The sequence below is a fragment of the Neoarius graeffei genome, chromosome 9 (genome assembly GCF_027579695.1).
Source record: "Neoarius graeffei isolate fNeoGra1 chromosome 9, fNeoGra1.pri, whole genome shotgun sequence".
In the NCBI taxonomy this organism is placed as follows: domain Eukaryota; kingdom Metazoa; phylum Chordata; class Actinopteri; order Siluriformes; family Ariidae; genus Neoarius; species Neoarius graeffei.
Window position 1 is genome coordinate 23,875,957 of NC_083577.1, and position 23,203 is coordinate 23,899,159.

A 23,203-nucleotide genomic window follows, 5' to 3' on the forward strand; every position below is an offset into this window, starting at 1 on the left:
CTATGGGTGAAAGATCTGGACTGCAGGCTGGCCAGTTCAGTACCCGGACCCTTCTTCTACGCAGCCATGATGCTGTAATTGATGCAGTATGTGGTTTGGCATTGTCGTGTTGGAAAATGCAAGGTCTTCCCTGAAAGAGACGTCGTCTGGATGGGAGCATATGTTGCTCTAGAACCTGGATATACCTTTCAGCATTGATGGTGTCTTTCCAGATGTGTAAGCTGCCCATGCCACACGCACTAATGCAACCCCATACCATCAGAGATGTAGGCTTCTGAACTGAGCGCTGATAACAACTCGGGTCGTCCTTCTCCTCTTTAGTCCGAATGACACGGCGTCCCTGATTTCCATAAAGAACTTCAAATTTTGATTCGTCTGACCACAGAACAGTTTTCCACTTTGCCACAGTCCATTTTAAATGAGCCTTGGCCCAGAGAAGACGTCTGCGCTTCTGGATCATGTTTAGAGACGGCTTCTTCTTTGAACTATAGAGTTTTAGCTGGCAACGGTGGATGGCACGGTGAATTGTGTTCACAGATAATGTTCTCTGGAAATATTCCTGAGCCCATTTTGTGATTTCCAATACAGAAGCATGCCTGTATGTGATGCAGTGCCGTCTAAGGGCTCGAAGATCACGGGCACCCAGTATGGTTTTCCGGCCTTGACCCTTACGCACAGAGATTCTTCCAGATTCTCTGAATCTTTTGATGATATTATGCACTGTAGATGATGATATGTTCAAACTTTTTGCAATTTTACACTGTCGAACTCCTTTCTGATATTGCTCCACTATTTGTCGGCGCAGAATTAGGGGGATTGGTGATCCTCTTCCCATCTTTACTTCTGAGAGCGGCTGCCACTCCGAGATGCTCTTTTTATACCCAGTCATGTTAATGACCTATTGCCAATTGACCTAATGAGTTGCAATTTGGTCCTCCAGCTGTTCCTTTTTTGTACCTTTAACTTTTCCAGCCTCTTATTGCCCCTGCCCCAACTTTTTTGAGATGTGTTGCTGTCATGAAATTTCAAATGAGCCAGTGTTTGGCATGAAATTTCAAAATGTCTCACTTTCGACGTTTCTGTTGTATTGTGAATACAATATCAGTTTTTGAGATTTGTAAATTATTGCATTCCGTTTTTATTTACAATTTGTACTTTGTCCCAACTTTTTTGGAACCGTGGTTGTAAAATCTACCTACTGCAGTATGGTACACAATCTCTCAAAATCCACAGAACAGCCACAAACATGGCAGTGGCACCGATGAAACATGATGGTTAGTGATGTGCGACCCGCGGCTCCATACACGACGCTGTTCACACTGCCGCGTTGCTAGGATTTTATTTCTGAAAAGGAGAAACAGAAACTTCCCAGAGTAATCTTGTGCAGTTGGCTGTAGAATTGACTTCATCTTGTCGAACATTTTACTCCCCACAAGGGCAACAAGTGAATGTATGTTCGTCGACTATTCTGTGTGACCCCTGTGGTGAAAACCAGGGCATGTTGATTTGATTTGAATGGGATTATCAGCACATGCCTAGTTATGAGCTAGCCCACTCCTGTTCAGTCTCGAGGCTTTATGTACATGTACGCATTAGTGTTTTGTTGTGTGACAGATTGGAGAATGTTCTTGCATTGACTTGGAGCCGTATTTGATGCTAATGCACTTTCTGTTGCAGGGTTTGAAATAACTATTGAGCATCCTCATACTGATGTTGTGAAATGTTCCCAACTAGTGCGAGGTAGAGACTTTGTTCCTTAACCCCTTTTTTAACGGTCTCTACACTTTCCCTGTAAACGGTAGCTCTAAACATGCTGACAGTGTGTGACAAACCATTTGATCTTTTGAACTGTGTGTAAGCATGAAGTGTGTACAGTACAAGGAGAGGTAACCCCTGTGTATTAATGAGAACATTGAGCTGTTAAGCTCTCAGCTCAGTTTTGGTGTCTAATATGATGTCTCTCTCTTCTTTCCTCTTTACAGCAAGCAAGGATCTGGCACAGACTTCCTATTTCATGGCTACCAACAGGTTGTTATCCTGAACCTCATTTGTTGCACTGTGACTGCACACTATAGCTTCCTTTACTGCAGGGTCCCCTCAAAGTGTCCGACACCCTCAATGCACCGGTGGCTTGTGGGACGCCTCTTCCCTCTGGTTAACAGGAGGGAAGGCTCCGGGCGGTACCGGCCCCGGTCGCAGTGCGGTGTATTGTACGAGGGATCACTGTTGGCACAGAGGGGTCAAATGCACAATGCGAAGTGTAGTGGTGCTCTTGAACCTCACGTTTGCTTGGTTACAGAAGTGCATTTGTCTAAAAAAAGACACTTTGGTAGCCTGAATAGCAGCTAAAGATTACACAGATGTAAACATTACATAGAAGGCTTCAAGGTAAGTCCCCAGACCCCTTAATTAATTTTTTTTTTTTTTTTGAAACTTTTTTTTGGTCATCAGCTTGATATAATGCCTGATATTTCTTCTGTATGCAGTGCTTTTATTAATTGTTTACTTTTTTTTTGCCCTTTTAATTGTTGGTTAATTTAGAAAACCCATTAAGGACCTGTTTTAAGAGTCAAATTGGAACGTAATTAGGAATACTCCAAATTAAATCTAAATGATTGCTGCGTCCTTCCCTCAAAAAATGATCTGATTCACATCAGACCCTGTTTTTATTTTATTTTTTTTTAAAGTGTTAGGCTGAAGTGAGAAGGTCCTCAACGGGTTAGTCATAAAGCTTCCTGTGTTGATAGCGGGTTTTTTTTTTGTGTGTGTGTGTAAGGCTTTTAATAATTATCCAGGATTTTAATCAGTTTGTTTGTTATTTAGGGTTATTTCTGTCTGTTTAAAATCATGCAATGTTTGGATGCGGGACAAAGTCTGAATACTTAATTATTTAGTTTCTAGTTTCCACTTTTTTTTTTCTCTCCTTCCCTTATTTATTTGTTTATTTATTTATTTAAACTACTGGTTAGCCAAAAAATTATATTTAAAAAAAAATTTGAGCTTTCAAGGATTTCATAAATGGATGTGCCAGTATTGTGTGTGTGTGTGTGTGTGTGTGTGTGTGGTGGTTGTGGGTAGGTGTGGTTTGTTTGTTTGTTTGTTTGTTTGTTTTGTTTTTTTAAACTTCTGTTAAAATATAATACATATTACTAAGATATTACCTCTTAAAAGATATTAAAAAGATAAACAGACTTTTGTTTAAATGTAGAGCTACCATATTGGACTTCTGTGCATGTGACACTCATTTGTTCAAAAAAAAATTTAATAATAGAATTAGATTATTTTTAATTAAAGTGGTCCGAACAATGATTTATAAAGCCTCTGTATGAACACTTTTTCTTTCCAGGACAATTTAACAAGTTCAGACATTTAACTTTAATGAGTATAAGTATCATAAATGTGTTTGAGTTCTGTAGGTAGAAGATTGAGGATTACTAAAGCTCCTGGTAGATAAATCCGATTTGTTGAATGTGCTGAATATTTGAGTAACTTGATTTATGTGCCTGAAGCAGACGTGTGCTGCAGTTAAGGGGTTTTCCCCACACAAGTCCTGGAGACCAGCTTCACCTCATTTCCAAAGAATTTAGGTGAAACTATAGCCTAATACAACCCCAATTCCAAAACAGTTGGGACACTGTGTAAAACACAAATGCAATATGACAATTTGTACAGTGCCTTGCAAAAGTATTCATACCCCTTGAACTTTTTCACATTTTTCCACCTTACAAGCACGAACTTAAGTTTTTTATTGAGATTTTATGTGATAGACCAACACAGAGTAGCACATAATTGTGAAGTGAAACGAAAATGATAAATGGTCTTCAAAATTTTAAACAAATAAAAATCTGAAAAATGTGGTGCGCATTAGTATTCAGCCCCCCTGCGTCAATACTTTGTAGAGCCACCTTTTGCTGCCATTACCATGGATTAAAGTTTTCCGTCGCTACGACGGATTTCCATCAACTGGGAGCGCTAAAGGTCAATAATGAGAGTGATGCAGATCTGAGGAAAAAAAAAAGGGGGGGGGGCCCATAGGTCTGACACCGATGTGATTTAGAACTTCACCAAGTGATTGCCTGTTGTTGAGCCCTTTCTTGTGCTATGTTTGTGTATATGTAAAGGAATAAGTTGTTGCGCTAGATAGGCCTAAATAAATAAATACAGCCTCCGCTACTGTCTAGTCCCGGGGAGGCTAGGTGTAGGCAGCGAGCCACGGTGCTCGGCTTGAGTTTCGTTTCCATCGGCGGCTCCAGCCCGACTTTGCACGCTCGTAACTCAGCCAGGGGAGGTCCCAACCTCTCCAAACTTGGCAGCCAGTGACCTCTGCCCTCTCCCCAACGAACCAGCACTGCCAGGGCGGGCCAGCCCCACGCCTCGGGATGCGATTCACCCCGAGGCGAGGTGCGGCGCTCCGCATCAGTTTCCTTTTAACGGCGGCTCCACTGATGAAACAATCTGGCTGTCCTACTACTAGGCAACTACTTGCCTACTACTAATACTAGGCCTATTGTAGTAATAATAATAATAATAATAATAATATTTGCCTATTGAAAGGCGATCGGGTGAAAAATCTAAACAGCCCTGTTGAAGCCGCAGCAAGATCTATGCTATTAAGCCTTTTGTAGGTTAAACAGGCTTCGGCACACAATGTTCTGGAAAGGCTATGTTTTTGTTTGGTTTGATTAGCCTACGATTTAATCTTTAAACATTATGGTTTCAGCAGTTCGCTTAAACATTGGAGGCTGCAGAGTCGGGCTGCAAGATTTCCCGACACTTGTTTAAGATGCCAAACTTCATAGTAAGGAGAAAATAATTCCACAGTATTTAGTGCCTCATCAGTCTCAAAACTTAATAGTGAAGGACCAACGTGAATTAAGTCCCAAAAAAACATCTCGTAGGCCTATATTTTACATTTTCAAAAAAGTCCGGAATTGGAAGTCGGTCAGTGGAGTGTAATGAAGTGTCTCATTCACTAAGCACAAAAGGTCGGAAAACAGTGGAGAAAACAGCGGTTGCTTAAATAGGCTACTAATGTTTTACATTAGTAATTTAATGTATGTGACAAATTAATTGATTAAATAGATAAAGAAGCGAATACTCCGAAGCTCAAAATTCAGGAAAGTGGCTCCGGTGTCGCAAGTGCACAAGAACAGTTATTTGAAAGTTAACCTAATGAATTTGTGCGTGCGTGTGCGATTTCATGAAGAACCAGGACAATTGGTATTCGGTGAAAGATTCACACCTATGACTCATTATATTCGCGCGCGCCCTCTCGCCCACTGTTGCTTCGTTTTCCCGATTTACACAAGTGTCTGAAGATGGAGTTTTCAGAAATCTCCACTCTGCCCAGAGTTTGCAAAAGTAGCTGTTTTCAGTGACTGAAACCTCCGTATAGGTGTGAATGAGAGGTGCAACCGAATAAATAAATGTGCGTCTTTTTTATCCGGCTACATGTAGGCTATCACTGCTCAAAGCCTCTAATGTTGAAATGGTAGTAATATTTGTTCAAATAATAGTAGGCTAATTTCCACATTAATTGGTAAAATGGTCCAAGGGATGTGATGGGGGGATGGCAGTTTTATAAGGGGCATGATTTGAGATTTTTATTTCAGAAGGGGGATGCCTCCCCCCACATCCCCCCCCTCAACTCGAGTACTGCGTATAAGGCCATATTTCACCGGACATAGGCCCTTTGATTTCCATCACTAGAGCGCGTCAAATTACTTTCGGTTTTGCAAGCATGGACGCGCTTCTTTTAAATGAAGGCACAGATGTGTCAGACATCGACAAAACGGTAAAGAATAAGTGGAGATGGGCTTGGTGAAATGAAATGGGCGATAATGGCAAGCTCCTGCTGCTGTGCCAAGGAAAAAGAAACAAAAACAGGCATCAGGTGTTGCCAAACTAGATGCCTTTTGGCTTCACTGCGAAGAAGCAGAAAAAGTGAACTTTCACTTTACTTTTCTTGTTTCCTGGCTTTAGTTCAACAGATTTTCTTTTTTTTTTTTCTGTTCCACCCTTTTGAAAGCATGGTTCAAGTTCGACTGCACTTGCACTTTTCTCTTAACCACTGCTGTGCATTACTAAAGTATTGTTGAAATAAATTTGCACTTTGCGCTGAAATTCATGATGAAACATCAAGTTAGCCAGTAATGACAATGGTCGTCTTGCCTTAGCTTTAGTCATTGTTAAAATTATATAAATATACTATAAGTAGGGGCCTAGGGGATAATGGACAACACGGCTTTTACAATTTGACGCATCGCTGACGTGGTAGGGGCCAATGACATGGAGCTTTTTTTTTCAGTCAGATGATTTTTTTTTTTTTTTTTTTTTTTGCTTTAATCCATGAATTACAGCTGCAAGTCTTTAGTGGTATGTCTCTACCAGCTTTGCACATCTAGACACTGAAATTTTTGCCCATTCTTCTTTGCAAAATAGCTCAAGCTCAGCCAGATTGGATGGAGAGCGTCTGTGAACAGCAATTTTCAAGTCTTGCCACAGATGCTCAATGGGATTTAGGTCTGGACTTTGACTGGGCCATTCTAACACATGAATATTCTTTGATCTAAACCATTCCATTGTAGCTCTGGCTGTATGTTTAGGGTCATTGTCTTGCTGGAAGGTGAATCTCCTTCCCAGTCTCAAGTCTTTTGCAGCCTCCAAAAGGATCGCCCTGTATTTAGCTCTGTCCATCTTCCCATCAACTCTGACCAGCTTCCCTGTCCCTGCTGAAGAAAAGCATCCCCATAGCATGATGCTGCCACCACCATGTTTCACAGTGGGGATGGTGTGTGCAGGGTGATGAGCAGTGTTAGTTTTCCGCCACACATAGCGCTTTGCATTTAGGCCAAAAAGTTCAACTTTGGTCTCTTCTGACCAAAGCACCTTCTTCCACATGTTTGCTGTTTCCCCTACATTTCTTATGCCTGTCTTTCAACGATGGCTTTCTTCTTGCCACTCTTCCAAAAAGGCCAAATTTGTGGAGTGTACGACTTAGTTATCCTGTGCACAGATTCTCCCACCTGAGCTGTGGATTTCTGCAGCTCCTCCAGAGTGATCATGGGCCTCTTGGCTGCTTCTCTGACCAGTGCTCTCCTTGTTTGCTCTGTCAGTTTAGGTAGACGGCCATGTCTTGGTAGGTTTGCAGTTGTGCCATACTTTTTCCATTTTTGAATGATGGATTGAACAGTGCTGCTTGAGATGTTCAGAGCTTGGGATATTTTTTTATAACCTAACCCTGCTTTAAACTTCTCCAGAACTTTATTCCTGACCTGTCTGGTGAGTTCTTTGGTCTTCATGATGCTGTTTGTTCTTCAGTGTTCTCTAACAAACCACTGAGGCCTTCACAGAACAAGTGTATTTATGCTGAGAGTAAATTACACACAGTAGGACTCTAACTAATTAGATGATTTCTGAAGGCAATTGATTGCACTGGATTGTATTTAGAGGTATCCGAGTACAGGGGGCTGAATACTAATGCACACCACATTTTTCAGATTTTTATTTGTTTAAAATTTTGAAGACCATTTAGCATTTTCGTTTCACTTCACAATTATGTGCTACTCTGTGTTGGTCTATCACATAAAATCTCAATAAAAAAACTTTTAAGTTCGTGGTTGTAAGGTGGAAAAATGTGAAAAAGTTCAAGGGGTATAAATACTTTTGCAAGGCACTGTATATCATGGAAACCCTATATTTCAATGAAAATGGTACGAAACAGAAATTTTGTTTTTTGAAAAATATATGCTCATTTTGACTGATGTTCACAGCACCTTTCAGAAAAGTTGGGATGGGGACAACAAAACACTGAAAAAGTTGTCATGCTTAAAAAAAAAAAAAACCTCATTAGTTTAATTGGCAACAGGTTAGTAACGTGATTGGGTAAAAAAGAGCATCCCAGAGAGGCGGAATCTCTCAGAAGTGAAGACGGGGAGGGGTTCACCCCTCTGTGAAAGACTGTGTGGGCAAACAGTGCAACAATTTTTAAGAATAACGTTCCTCAATGTAAAATTGCAAAGAATTTGGTGATCATGTTATCTATGGTCCATAATATCATTAAAAGATTCAGAGAATCTGGAGAAATCTCTGTATGCAAGAGACAAGGCTGAAAACTGATCTTGGATGCCTGTGATCTTCAGGCCCTCAGGAGACACTGCATTAAAAGCAGATACGTGTCTGTCGTGGAAATCACTGTATGGGCTCAGGAACACTTCAGAAAACCATCGTCTGTGAAAACAGTTCATTACTGCATCCACAAATGCAAGTTAAAACCAGATATAAACAATATCCAGAAACAACACCACCTTCTCTGGGCCCGAGCTCTTTTACGATGGACTGAGGCAAAGTGGAAAATTATCCCGAGGTCTGACGAATCAAAAGTAGAAATTCTTTTTTAGAAATCGTGGACACCACGTCCTCCAGGCTAAAGAGGAGTGGAACCATCCTGCTTGTTATCAGTGCACAGTTCAAAAGCCAGCATCTGTGATGGTATGAGGGTGCCATAGTGCACATGACATGGGTAGCTTGTACATCTGGGAAGGCATCATTAATGCTGAATGGTATATATAAAAAAGACGACATATATGTACGTATGTGTTTCAGAACACTATGCTGCCATCCAGACAAAATCTTTTTCAGGGAAGGCCTTCCTTCTTTCAGCAAGACAATGCCAAACCACTTTCTGTATGTATTAAAACTGCATGGTGCAGTAGTAAGAGTCCAGGTGCTAAACTGGCCTGCCTGCAGTCCAGACCTGTCTCCCATTTAAAACATTTGACGCATTATGAAGTGCAAAATATGCCCAAGGAGACCCTGAACTGTTGAGCAACTGAAATTTTAGGTCCGGCAAGAACAGGACAACATTTCATTTTCAAAACTACACCAATTGGTCTCCTCAGTTCCCAAACATTTAGTGGTGTTAAAAGTAGAGGTGATGCAACACAGTGGTAAATATGCCTCTGTCCCAACTTTTCCGAAATGTGTTGCTGATATCAAATTCAAAATGAGCATATATTTTTCCAAAAAAAACCTGTAAAATTTCAGTTTCAACATTTGATCTGTTTTCTTTGTACTGTTTTCAGTGAAAATACAGGCTTTCCGTGATTTGCAAATTATCGCGTTCTGTTTTTATTTACAGTTTACACAGCGTCCCAACTTTTTTGCAATTGGGATTATTTATTTAATCTCTCATCTTGTAGCTTTTTCTGGCCACAAGCTTCACGATCTTAAAGGTTGCAGTCCAGTACACTGAATAATTGAACTTCTCAGCGCAAGATCTAGTCACTCAATTGAAAAAAATTGTGTTAACAAATTTTAACAAAACATTTGGTTGCCTTATGGCACTGACATCTTGTAAAGATATTCCTTGTGAGATTATTAAGCACATGCATGCTGGGATAATTCATCATTCCACTATTCTTTGTTTGCGGTAGACGTCACTTCCAGTAGTGCTCCGCCTCATTATGTATTCAGACTTCAGCAGGCATCGTGTTTGTTTAGTCGCTTTGCAGTAGTTTCTTGTGTTTCACCTCCAAATACGCCAGATTGTTGCTCTTTATTTGGATGTTCAAACCAATCAAATTGAGAAAAAGACAAAAGGTATTATAGAATACCAAAAGAAATGGTGTACAAGGGTGAAAGAGATGTTAAATGAGTTTTCCTGCATTTTGGATGTTGTAAAACAAACCGTTGATAACTCGTTTGTAGGTCAGCCTCGATTGAAACTTGATTGTTTGCGTATTTTTTTTCAGGTTGTCCAATGATGTTGATTCGTAAGTTTTAGCTACGTTTGAAATGTCATGAAATAAAATGTGAGTTATTGTTGCAAAAATGCCTCCAGCAGCTCCGACTTGAATCACATACTGCACTTTGGCTTCCATTACTTACTCTCACAAAAATAAGACGATTATTGTCCTTTAGAAGTCTTATACCAACGTCATGAACCTAGCCACAAACGAAAAGTTATCGGCTTCAACACTTTTGAAAGCTTTCATTTGATTCTTCATGTAAAACAATGTTTGGCCTACCAAATAATTGGAAATGTCCCGAAACTGTGTGTTTGGGAAGTTGTTGCAATCGCTTGACAAGTCCGTGTTTTTTTTTTTTTTTTTCCCCTCCCTTATCTCGATTTTGCTTTTGGTTCTAGTCCGGTAACATGGTTGTAGAATGTTTTTCCACAAGATGACAACGGACGCATGCTTGGCTTAGACACCATCTTTGATTGATGCCCATTGCTTGGAAACCGGAAGTGACCCAGGAGGCAAAAAGTCACGTAAATAACCCTAACCCATTACTCTGTCACCGATTATTTACCGCACTGCGTGATGGGCGATACCCGGGGTCAGCTCTACTATATTGTTTACTTTTGCCTCTGTTAAACACTGGGTTGTTCTGTCTAACTGGTTTTAACCGTGCCTAAAGTGAATTGCTGTGTCCCTTACTGTGTCTCTACAACAAAGAGAGCACCTAACTTGAGCTTTTATCAGCTGCCAGTCGAGGAGAAGAAAGAAATGGATAAGTTTAATCTGCAACGACAACCTTCAAACTGAATCGAAATCGACAAGTGTTTGTAGCTTACATTTCTCTGGTGGGAAAAAGACGTACTTAAACTGTGACCCAGAAATATGTCCGTGGTCTGCAGAACAGCCTTCAGTTATAGATTTTCATCATCTGAAACTAGCGATATTCCAAAGCCTGTAAAACACGGAAGCGTTCTTCGGCCTTTGCTTCTCAACATGTCGAAGCACTCAGCAGCCAAATGAGCCTGTCGGACCGATAAAACTCCCAAACCACGAAGGGTTCTCTTTCGGGTATGGATAATGTTCAGTGTACCTCACTAGCGGCATTTATTGAAGAAAATGCATTTATACTGAACATGACATGGCAGATCAGCGGGTTTCCAAATAATTTTTTTTGTTAATGTTTTATTTAACTAATCACTCATTTTATAAATGTTTTGATGCTGTTCATCTGGGCCCGGGATCACAAAGCAGTCTTAGACTTACACTACCGTTCAAAAGTTTGGGGTCACTTTGAAATGTCCTTATTTCTGAAAGAAAAGCACTGTTCTTTTCAATGAAGATCACTTTAAACTAATCAGAAATCCACTCTATACATTGCTAATGTGGTAAATGACTATTCTAGCTGCAAATGTCTGGTTTTGGTGCAATATCTCCATAGGTGTATAGAGGCCCATTTCCAGCAACTCTCACTCCAGTGTTCTAATGGTACAATGTGTTTGCTCATTGCCTCAGAAGGCTAATGGATGATTAGAAAACCCTTGTACAATCATGTTAGCACAGCTGAAAACAGTTGAGCTCTTTAGAGAAGCTATAAAACTGACCTTCCTTTGAGCAGATTGACTTTCTGGAGCATCACATTTGTGGGGTCGATTAAATGCTCAAAATGGCCAGAAAAATGTCTTGACTATATTTTCTATTCATTTTACAACTTATGGTGGTAAATAAAAGTGTGACTTTTCATGGAAAACACAAAATTGTCTGGGTGACCCCAAACTTTTGAACGGTAGTGTAAGTCAACAGTTGATTTTTCATAATGGTTTCCTGAACTGCATCTGTAATTTTCATTGTGCTGGATCAAGATTAAGTACAAGGCTAAGACTTCATTAGAACAAAACTACTTCTTAGAAAATGGTAAGGAATAACTGAAGATTAAAAGAGAGATTTTTTTTTTTTAAAAACTTCTTACCTTCTCACCAAGCTTGATTTGAATTCCCATTTTGCTGCTGTAAACCCTCGACATGTTATCCACCTCTTTAAGTCGCCAGTTTCATTGTCTTCCACAACAGAGCACGGCAAAATCACTCCTCTCACGCCGCTCTCACGTAAAATCAATCTGACATCCGCTATGTCGCTCAAGTGCTGACCCTGGCGACCCCCTATGATGCATTGCGGTAAACAAGTGATGTAGTTATGCTCGGGGGCTATTGCAAACAAAGAATAGAGCTGGAGTGTGAGAAGGTTCATGCAGTGTACAACATTGGGAAGAGCAACATATCTTTGTGAGTTCCTCACGCCACATAGACATCATATTAAATAGATTATTTGTAATTGGAGTTGAATATCACAGCTGAATAAAATATCGAAAAAGAGTCCTTCAAACTTTTATCCAAGTGCGTAAGTGTTTGAGAGAGCCACTAGTCCCATTTCCAAACATTGATCGTGTTTATTGGCACAGGGTTACCATCCAACTTTTACCATGACTTAGTTTTTGTTTTTTTGTGTTTTTTTTTTTTTTTTAATTTGATTTGCATTTTGAGCAGTGTGGACCTCAATCCAGTAAAATCAAGTCCTCTCTGGAGTAGAAATTCAGCGTCTGTATTTCTGGCGTGTTTTCAGACATATCCGGTGTGTGGGGTTTTTTTTTTTTCTTTCTCTCCAGTGGTAGTGGTACATGCACCAAAATTAATTGAAAAATACTTTGTCTCTTTGGATTTTATGGTAAATACATGGATGGTAACTAGAATGTGGTAATAAAGCACATTATCTTCTAACATGTAAACATTTTTGCCCCTTCCAGGATAATTGCATGGCTTTTGGAAAGACATGAGTGTTCAGTATATTTGATGCTGTCATGTGTGCACTTGGTTTTATGTTGCAGAGCCATTGTTCATTGTATTGAAACGGATTTAAACCCCAGGGGTTTCGTGTACCGTATAGGGCTGGGTGATCTGACGAAGCAATCGGCTGATGTTATTCTACTTGTTTTACTTAAAGGATTTAACCAAATTGCTTTGGATTATGATTTGTAGTGATTTGGTGTAGGCTGCCAGAAGATCTTTTTAAGTTGTGGTTTATTTTAGGATCTCGCCCAGCCCTTCCATCAGATAATCTCGGTTTTTAATAATCTGTGCTGTAACTCGGTCTACTGTTCTTTTCTTTCAGCACTTTGAGCACCCTAATTATCCAGTGTGCCATGTAGAATTGATGTTTTTTTGGACTATTAATGGAGCGTGATGTGTTTTGAGTATTTTCCTTTTCACGTGTCAGTGTATTAAAGAGCCTTTGTGTGACCTGTGGCTGACGAAGGTCTGCTCTCTCTGTTTTCCTCCTCTTCTCCACACAGCCTCCATCTCACCACGTTCTGCCTGCAGTACAGGCCCACGGTCATTGCTTGTGTGTGTATTCATCTAGCCTGCAAGTGGTCTAACTGGGAGATCCCTGTGTCTACTGATGGTAAACACTGGTGGGAGTATGTGGACAGTTCAGTCACGCTTGTGCTACTAGATGGTGAGTGGATCAGTGTCTAGTGATTTACATCATGTCAAATGGTCTGCATACAGTGAAGCTGAGGTGTAGTTAGCTGATCTGACCATAAGGCCGATGAGCTGTTGCCATGGCGTGGCATCCTAGTCTGGCTAACGCAACTTCAAAGCTCTGCGAGCATTGGTCTGGCAAAGATATTAAGCCCAACCGTTTCCCAAAGCGCGTGGTTGACCCGCCTCCCTGAAATGCCTCGGTTTGCTACTGGTCGAAGCCAGAAAAGGCTGTGACGAAGCTTAAACCAATCACATCACTCTTTCCTCTGACGTATGTGACGCGACGGAAACTGCTTGAGTAACAGGAAGAAGATAAATACCTCCAGGGCTGCTCTTTGCTCTGTTTTCAATGAGAACTTCCCGTTGAATGCTTTCAATACAGCATCTACCGCTGTGTCAAAGGCTTGCCGCTGCTCCATGTTCGTAATGTTTCTAGTGAATGAAGCGCTTCCAGCATAGATTCTGTAAACAATCTATGGCTTCCGGTCGCAGTTCTACTACGTCACTGCCTTGAACACGCCTCTACCCAGGGCCGTTGGAGATGCTCAAAGTTGATTGGCTCCCAATTTTTCGGGAGCTTGGAAGAGCTGGAGATAGCTCCCCGTGTTGCGTCACACTTAGGGTGGGCGGGCCCAGGCTAGTGGCATCCATCCTTCGTCCACAATTCAGTTAAATCGTACACTACCGTTCAAAAGTTTGGGGTCACCCAGACAATTTTGTGTTTTCCATGAAAAGTCACACTTTTATTTACCACCATAAGTTGTAAAATGAATAAAAAATATAGTCGAGACATTTTTCTGGCCATTTTGAGCATTTAATCGACCCCACAAATGTGATGCTCCAGAAACTCAATCTGCTCAAAGGAAGGTCAGTTTTATAGCTTCTCTAAAGAGCTCAACTGTTTTCAGCTGTGCTAACATGATTGTACAAGGGTTTTCTAATCATCCATTAGCCTTCTGAGGCAATGAGCAAACACATTGTACCATTAGAACACTGGAGTGATAGTTGCTGGAAATGGGCCTCTATACACCTATGGAGATATTGCACCAAAAACCAGACATTTGCAGCTAGAATAGTCATTTAGCACATTAGCAATGTATAGAGTGGATTTCTGATTAGTTTAAAGTGATCTTCATTGAAAAGAACAGTGCTTTTCTTTCAAAAATAAGGACATTTCAAAGTGACCCCAAACTTTTGAATGGCAGTGTATCTTCTCCGCCAGTTCTCCACGGATTTCTGTTCTGATTTTGTTTGAAAGAACTCATCACTCCACACAAAGCTTGGTTGTTTTGTTTGTTTGGCTAACGAGCTAGTAATTAAGCCAAATGAACTAATTTTCCAAGCCTCTCACTAGAATTTTATCTCCTCTCATATTTCTCATCCGTTTCCAGTTTTGGGTAAGTCTTCGCTTGAGGAAGAAAACATGGTGGTTTGTTCATTTTCCTGTTGTAAACAATTTGTTTACAACTTTTTTCAGTTAAATCGTGTCTCCTCCCTCAGTTCTCAATGGATTTCAGTTCTGATTGTCTTATTTGAAAGAACTAGACCTTCTGCACAAAACTTGGTCATTGTATCGTTGTTTTTTTGTTAACAAACTTCTAATTATACCCCCGTTCCGAAGGGGGCTGGTATACTGGTTTACCTCTATCCGTCCGAAACCCTTTTTTTTTTTTCCTCAGCAACCGCAAATCATAGTTACTTGGTAGCAAACTTCAGCTCAGGGTTCTATACCGCGTATACCGTTTTCAGGTTTGTCGCACGAGAGCTCGGGCACAGAGAAGGTGGCGGACTTCCTGTTTACCGGCTGAATGCATTTATGAAACCGGGTGGATTTTGATGCTATTTCAGAATGATAGTTTACCAGGATGCTGTTTGAAATATCTGGGGAGAACACTGCTCTTTACTTAATTGTTTCAGGGTTAATTAGCTCACCTGTGATGGAGTAAGCGGGCTAAGGTATTGTAATCAGTGCAGTTTGTGTGTGTTTCTGTTAACAATCTAGCATCTGAACGATTTGCACCGTTTCACTTCATATTTTCGGGGTAGGTGGGCAGTGGTCTGTAGATTACCTGATTTACTAGGGTGCCGCTCAAAAATGAAGTTTCTAATTTTCACTGTCCCACCCCCTAAATGTGTTCATAATGTGAAAAGAAAAAATGTGACAAAGTGTGGATGTATTATAATATTTACTGGTAGCTCAACATTTCCAAAGTTCTACAAATATGTGTAATTTTCCGAAAAATTCTGATATAATCATATAATGTTAAATTTAACATTAAAAACCAGAATACTGCAGAAATCATGAAAATCAAACAGTTACTTAGCCTAGTAAACTAGACCCACCCGCCTAGCGGCCAAAAATATTTTTTGCCTAGCGAGTGGGTCTAGCCTCGCACCATATAAACAGAAACACCCCTGGCATCAAATCATGCCCACCAATCACAACGCAAGGTTTTTGTTTGGAATCTTTGAGCGGGCTTTTGCAGGAGTGACGACAAAGCTGCGCGACGCTGGAGAAAGCACAACAGGAAAGATGGCTACGGCTAGTGAACAGCGCGCATTTGACTCCGCTTTGGAATCAGTTTTAGAAGAATTAGACTTGGAGTTTTCGTTGAAACATGAGCAGGAAGAGGCTCTCCGCTCATTCCTTTTCAAGAAGGACGTTTTCGCTGTTTTGCCGACCGGCTATGGCAAAAGTCTGATCTACCAGCTGGCTCCGCTCGTAGCCAAAAGGATGGGGCTAGTTTGTGCAGTACGAAGAATTAATAAACAGCTTTGAAACATTACTTTTTGATTGTTTCTTATTTTCCCGTTATTTTAAATTTAAGGGAAATTATTTCACCAAACACCACTAAATAAAAACTCTCAAAAACAGTTTAAGCAAACCCTTGAAAAACACTTGGGGAAAAAAATGTGTATGTGATACAGACTCCAAACTTGTGGTCATTATCTCCAAACTTCTTAATATCTAGAACCTGTTTATTAATTAATACGCATTTTGAAAAATTATTTATTTCAAGGCCTCTCCCACTGCTTTCTGTCGCTCTGACTACGTAACAGTCACTGTTGTGCTGATTGGTCAGAGCGTTGGCCTATACGCACAGAGACAGTTTGAAAGACAGCGGTTTGTTCCTCCTACCCGCTTCGGAAATGTCTACGGATCAAGGCCAGACTAAATATTCACATTTAGTCTGGCTTGCCAGGCTAACAGTTACTAGCAGTTACTTCAAAAGTCAACAAATGATTTTTGAACACAAACAGATTAACACAAACAGTGACCAAAATGTCACAATGTAAAATAGTTGTCCGCAATTTAGTTGTCAACAGCAGCTGCAGTGAGTGCAGTCAAGGTGGATTTGTTACTGTTTGGAAAGTCATGGCGGTGTTTCTCTACGACTTGCAACAAGAACTGTTTTTGTTCTTCTTGATTGGTCAGGACTCCATTGAACGCCTGAATCAAGGCCACCCCTCGCTCAGCTGCATCGTTGATGACTTTCAGACTTCTCACTTTCTGTTGGCCAACAATGTACTCATTGTCACTGCTCCATGTATCTGGACTGTTCATGAGGAATTTCTGTGCTATGTTAAAGGCTGTGAAAAGCTGCTTGGTGTGTTGTGATACAAAGTCAAACAACTGCTTCTGAGGTACTGTGGGGTTGAAGGCAATGCGTCGATAGCCTGGGCCCGCCCATCCTAAGCGTGACGCAACATGAGGGCCTGTTGCGAGCTTAGTCTGGCCAGGCAAGCTATCTACAGCTCTTCCAAGCTCCCGAAAAATCGGGAACCAATCAACTTTGAGCATCTCCAACGGCCCTGGGTAGAGGCGTGTTCAAGGCAGTGACGTAGTAGAACTGCGACCGGAAGCCATAGATTGTTTACAGAATCTATGCCGGAAGTGCTTCATTCACTAGAAACATTATGAACATGGAGCAAGTTCTCATTGAAAACGGAGCAAAGAGCAGCCCTGGAGGTATTTATTGAAAGGAAGGACGTTTTCGCCTTGCTCCCGACCGGCTTCGGTAAGAGTTTAATCTACCAGTTAGCCCCGTCGTGTCACATACGTCAGAGGAAAGAGTGATGTGATTGGTTTAAGCTTTGTCACAGCCTTTTCTGGCTTCGACCAGTAGCAAACTGAGGCATTTCAGGGAGGCGGGTCAACCACGGGCTCTGGGAAATGGTTGGGCTTAATATCTTGGCCAGACCAATAGCTTGTAGAGCTTTGCAGTCGTGTTAGCCAGACTAATGCGTCGAGGATATGTTGTTTTCTTGTCAAGGGCTTTCACCATGGCTGACTTCACCTCAGCTGACACTGCAGAGTCAAAGAATGCTAAACCAACCAGGATTTCACTTAAGTACCACAAGTGTCCAGAGAATGATTTTATTGCAGCTTTAGCAACAGCTTCATGTTGTTTCTTGGAGCTCTCCAGCTCACGCAGATGATGCGCATGCGAACCAGGCTTTTAGGTAGACCTTTATCACAAACGTGTTGAATAAGAGTGTTAATACACGCATGCAACAGCTACTGAATAGTTACTCTATGAAAACATTTCAGCCCATTGAGCTACCAAAAAATATGCATCTATTTGTATGAAACTTGGAGTAATTACTATGCTTCATAAAAGGAACAGAATGAGAGGGTGGGACCTGGAAAACATTGAAGAAAATTTTTGGCCATTAGACTCAGTGGCACCCTACTGATTACATTTTGGGGGTGATCTGGTCAAGGTCACTAGAAAGGTCAACCTTTAGGTCAAAATAACATTTTCTGTTATAACTCAAAAATGGGGCGGCACGGTGGTGTAGTGGTTAGCGCTGTCGCCTCACAGCAAGAAGGTCCTGGGTTCGAGCCCCGGGGCCGGCGAGGGCCTTTCTGTGTGGAGTTTGCATGTTCTCCCCGTGTCCGCGTGGGTTTCCTCCGGGTGCTCCGGTTTCCCCCACAGTCCAAAGACATGCAGGTTAGGTTAACTGGTGACTCTAAATTGACCGTAGGTGTGAATGTGAGTGTGAATGGTTGTCTGTCTATGTGTCAGCCCTGTGATGACCTGGCGACTTGTCCAGGGTGTACCCCGCCTCTCGCCCATAGTCAGCTGGGATAGGCTCCAGCTTGCCTGCGACCCTGTAGAACAGGATAAAGCGGCTAGAGATAATGAATGAATGAACTCAAAAATGGTTGCTGAGAGACATGTTTACTATTATGAGCGTATAGGAACTCCCATATGGCTTTTCATTTGGCACCATGATCTTTGACCTTGAAAGGTCAAACTCAAGGTCACGGATTTTCAGAGGGCTTTAACTTGAAAATGGTTGATGGTAGACAGATACTTACCCTTATCAACATATAGGAACTCCCATATGGGCTTTCATTTGGCACCGTGATCTGTGACCTTGAAAGGTCAAACTGAAGGTCATGGGTTTTCAAAGGGCTATAACTTTAAAATGGTTCATGATGGCCAGATGTTTACCATCAACATATAAGAAGTCCCATGTGGCCTTTTATTTGGCTCCATGATCTCTGATCTTGAGTGACCTTGAAAGGTCAAACTCAAGGTCATGAGTTTTCAAACAGCTATAAGTTTACACCAATTGACTTCAAATTTTCAGGGTAGGTGGGCAATGGTCCAAAGATTACCTAATTTAAATTTTGGGGGTGATCAGGTCAAGGTCACCAGAAAGGTCAAAATCTTTCTTTTTTTTTTTGCGATAACTAACTTTTTATTCAGATTCATCAGTTTGACTTCAAACCAAAACGTGCATTTTTCAGTTCTGCTTCCAACCATATGCTGCATGATGGGGTAGCTTGGACAGTCTCCGTAGCGGTTGGGGGTTAAAGGTTGGGGGGGGGGGGTCAAGGTCATATTTTCCATTATAACTCAAACGGTTGCCAATAGACAAATGTTTACTATGAGCATGTAAGAGATCCCATATGGGATTTCATTTAGCACCATGATCTTTGACCTCGAGTGACCTTGAAAGGTCAAACTCATGGGTTTTCATAGGACTATAACCTGACAGCTGATGATTGAGAAATATTACCATTATCAACATGGAGGGATAAAATAAGTGCTGCCGGACGAGGTTTGTTTTGCCTGGCAACACTTACTTGTTGAAGTAAACATTCATAATAAGTGTCCTGTTCCTTCGATTGCTTGCATTCTGATATAAGCGAGAGTGGGGGGTATATGTAAGTGAGCAGTAGCTCACAGTTAATCTTGTTAGGGCGACTTCACAAATTTTGGGACTTCTCATTAGAATTGTATCTCCTCTCGCAGTTCTCACCCGATTTCAGGTCTGATTTGATGTTTTGGGTAGATCTTCCCTTCAGGAGCAAAATTTAGTCCATTGTTGATTTTCCTGTTGTAAACAATTTGTCGTAGAGGTTGGTCCTCTCTCACACGGTCACATTTCAGGTCTGTTTTGGTAGTCATGGTTGTTTTCATGGCAGGCCAGATGAGCTGCTAGGTCCTTGACATTCTGGTATCTACTCTTGCAGAATTAACACACGAGTTTCTTCAGATTTTGGAGAAGACTCCCAGTAAGTTAAAGAGGATCCGAAACTGGAGGGTAATTAATTCTGTGTGTATTGTATGTTTTCATTTTCTAATAATTTGTGTATACTTGTAACCACTATCTTTTAAAACCATCGCTTTCTCCTCAGGCAACACAAGCTGCTAAGAAACCTAAAACGGATGGACCATCCTCGGACGGCAGCGCTTTTCCCGGCCCCTCATTAGCCCAGGACCAATCGATGGTAGATGTCATTTCCGGAGTTTCTGCAAACGCAACCTTTTCCAAACCTTCTACGTCGTTTTCCCTTTCCCTGCCTGGCAGCAGCCTTCCATTGGACCACATTGGCAGCGCTGTGCAAGGCACCTCGTATGCCTTCACAGCTCCCACTGACTGGCCTCAAGACCAAGTCCGGTCAGACTCGTACGTTCTCAAACAGCTTCCTCTGCACACGCACCAGCCTGACAAAAGCGCAGAGTTTTCCACCATCAAGCATGAACACAAGGCCAACAAACACCAATCTTCTGTGTTCCCGCCTCCGCCCGCGTCTCAGCCGCAGAAAATGTCGCTGGAGAAGTACAAGGAGAAGCACGCGGCTGAACTCGCGGCACAGAAACGCAGGCAAGAGCAGCCGAGCGCAGAATCCGAGGCCAGAGATTCTTTTGGGAGCTCCAGCCAGGTTGAGCACCGAAAGCCACAACAGCTTTATGCTCACGGGCAGCAGGGCTCGAGTGGCGGCAGCAGCATGTCTACCAGCTCGCCGCTAAAGATGAAACTGCCCTTAACAGGCCAGGAAAAAGGCCAAGGGGACAGACGGGAGAAGGGGAGCTCACTAAAGCTCCGCCTTCCAGTCCAAGTTGAGAAAAGTGGAGTAAGTAAGGAGGAGCTGAAGATGAAGATCAAGGTTTCCTCAGAGCGCCACAGCTCTTCAGATGAAGGAGCAAGCAAAAGCAAGCATTCCAGTCCACTGGTGAGCAAGGAAAAGCACCGACACCACCATAAACACAGTCATTCAAACCCCCACGCACACTCGCACAGCAGCAGTGGCTCCACCCTCAGGAGCCCCATGACCCTCGGCGGTGAGGCAACTGGCACTGCCCAGGGCTCAAGCTCTTCACGGAAGAGGACACACGCCGATGGCAGCCATAATCACCACTCAAAAAAGAGCAAAAGCGCCAAGCCAGCCACAGGTACTTCCTCTCCTCTTTGCTCTGTTCAGCAGTGTGTCTCATCTCAAAGCTGTGCTCTTAACCCCCTTCCCTTCCCCCTGTCACACAGCAGGTGGGCTTCGACCATCTCAACACGCTGGTGAAAGTGGGCAAGGAGTCGGCGGAGGGCCATGGTCCTGAGGGCACAAACGGCTCACGGACACACTACAAGGACTCGTTCAGCATGCTCGAATCGCTGTTAAGTGCCCACGGAATGAACTTGTGGGCCTGTAGAGAAGGAAATCAAGGTTCCTCCTTGAGCAAAAATATATAAATAAGAGCAAGGTTAAGAGTAAAAAAAAATATATATATACTTCCTAATCTTGTGACTTTCTTCGCAGTTCGGTTGCGTCCTGCCTTTTTCCGTATGTGTAATTGCTGCTTTGTGTTCCATATTTCCAAATGGGTGGGTGTGTGATGTTATGGGGCCATCTTGGTGCAAATAAGTTTCTCCACAGGATAAAATTAAGAATGCTGTAAAGCAAGAAGGGTGCAATTTTTCTCCCCACTTTATAATTTAAATATTAACTGTAAGACACTGAAGAAATCCTGCCCCCCTCATGACCTGACATACATCCCTGAGTTTGTTTGGATGTGATCATTAGTGAGGCGTTTAAGTTTTTTTTTTTAAAGAAGCGTAAACACGCTACCTTTTTGGGTTTTGTTTTGGGGTCTTTTTTTTTTTTTTTTTCCTTTTTAATACGTTGGAAATATGATGCGCATGTTTTAGCCATCAGTGATTAAGTAGAGCGCTGTTTACAGAGAGTGGAGATAAATGTACATACGTTTTTGTATGTTTAAAAAAAAAGCTATACTATAAATACTCAGGTTTGGCGCTGCTCGTGTTACTATATCTCGGACACGTTTGTGAATTGCTATAGGAATCGGACCTCACTGATTCTAACTGCAGCAGTTCGGTGACATGAGAGCCTGTATTGTGCACGGGCTACCAGAAGAGGGCACAGTCCAACACCATGTTAGGAAATCCACCAATCACCTGACATGTTGTCTGAGGCCGTGCAGGTTGTAATTAATACTAATTATTTTTTTGTGACCTCCAACATGAACTTAAGCTGGATGCCAAAGGCTGTGCCTCAGAAGAGAGAGAGAGACAGAGAGAAATAAATATCAAATAAGGACGAATACTATGAAGTTTACATAACCTTTGCTGTGAAGTGCATTTAAATTTTTCTTGGCTTGATTCTGTAGCCGACTTGTATAAAGCTGTAAATCAATAACATGTTTGAATAATTAATATTGCATAAGAGGTTACGAGGCCTGTTCTATCAGTGTTCAGTCTGTTTCTTTCTTAGATTATTATTATTATTATTATTTGTACATGCATTCAGATTTTTCTGTGTGCAGCAAGCAATTCGTGAGGCATTTTACTTTAAATACAGAAGTTTGAGCAAGGCAAGTGCAAATCTTCACATCTAGACTATTTTTTTTTGTTTTGTTCCCCTCTTCATTTCATCTAGATTCTAACAATAAATCACATGGTTTCCACGACTTCAACCTCAGCCTCTGTCTTTGTTTCAGTGAATTTCTTACATGGCTTGACTGTCATGTGTGATTACTGCAGTGATTCCCAACTACTGTGCCGTGGCACATTTAGTGTGCTGTGAGAGATCATCAGGTGTACTGTGGGAAATTATCTAATTTCACTTAATTGTTCCAAAAATTATTTATTTACTGCAAATAATTTCTTTGTTCGTCTATGCTAGCGACATATAGTGACAGGCAGAACAATTAAATACTCTTGCACTACATGGTAGCAGGTAGCTAATTAACCTGTGTATCTGCCTGTTGCCATTCAAACAATAGATTTAGTAATGTTTCAGGTGTGATAGCAAGGGATAAATATTTGAAAAGAAAAAGTACACAATCCAAACTGGGTCCTGGAGAAAATTCTGACCCAGATGAAGGCCCTAGTATGAGTAGAGGTCAGAAGAAAGCAAAAAAGGCGATTTTCCACAACCTATCTATGCGAGCTGTGCTTTTCAAGCATGACTGCTATAAAAACTAAAAAAGGAGAGTGGCTCAGAGCTGTTGAGGAAGATCTTTGTGTGTGTCTTTCTTCAATTCCTGCGAGTACATCAGCCTTGTGTTCAATTAAACAGGCCCAGGTTTCACACTGAGTAAGTAAATTGTGAGTAAGTTGAGACTAGATGATCATTGTACTTCATGATACATACTTTTTGTGACATTTTTG

At 41.6% G+C, this 23,203-nt stretch overlaps 1 protein-coding gene across 5 annotated transcripts in view; it reads left to right on the top strand.

The window, feature by feature from the left end:
• ccnt2a (cyclin T2a) overlaps positions 1-22,519 on the top strand; it is a 43,865-nt gene extending 21,346 nt beyond the window's left edge. The window contains exons 5-10 of one of the 5 annotated variants that reach the window (XM_060929211.1): positions 1,678-1,740; positions 1,983-2,028; positions 13,087-13,250; positions 19,770-19,852; positions 19,935-20,973; positions 21,062-22,519. In XM_060929211.1, the coding sequence (XP_060785194.1) occupies positions 1,678-1,740; positions 1,983-2,028; positions 13,087-13,250; positions 19,770-19,852; positions 19,935-20,973; positions 21,062-21,132 (1,466 nt within the window). In that variant the 3' untranslated portion in view covers positions 21,133-22,519. Of the gene's footprint in view, positions 1-1,677; positions 1,741-1,982; positions 2,389-13,086; positions 13,251-19,769; positions 19,853-19,934; positions 20,974-21,061 lie in introns of those variants that run through there. The other 4 variants (XM_060929212.1, XM_060929214.1, XM_060929215.1 and 1 more) reach the window with 4 other exon arrangements.
• The last annotated feature ends 684 nt before the right edge of the window (positions 22,520-23,203 follow it).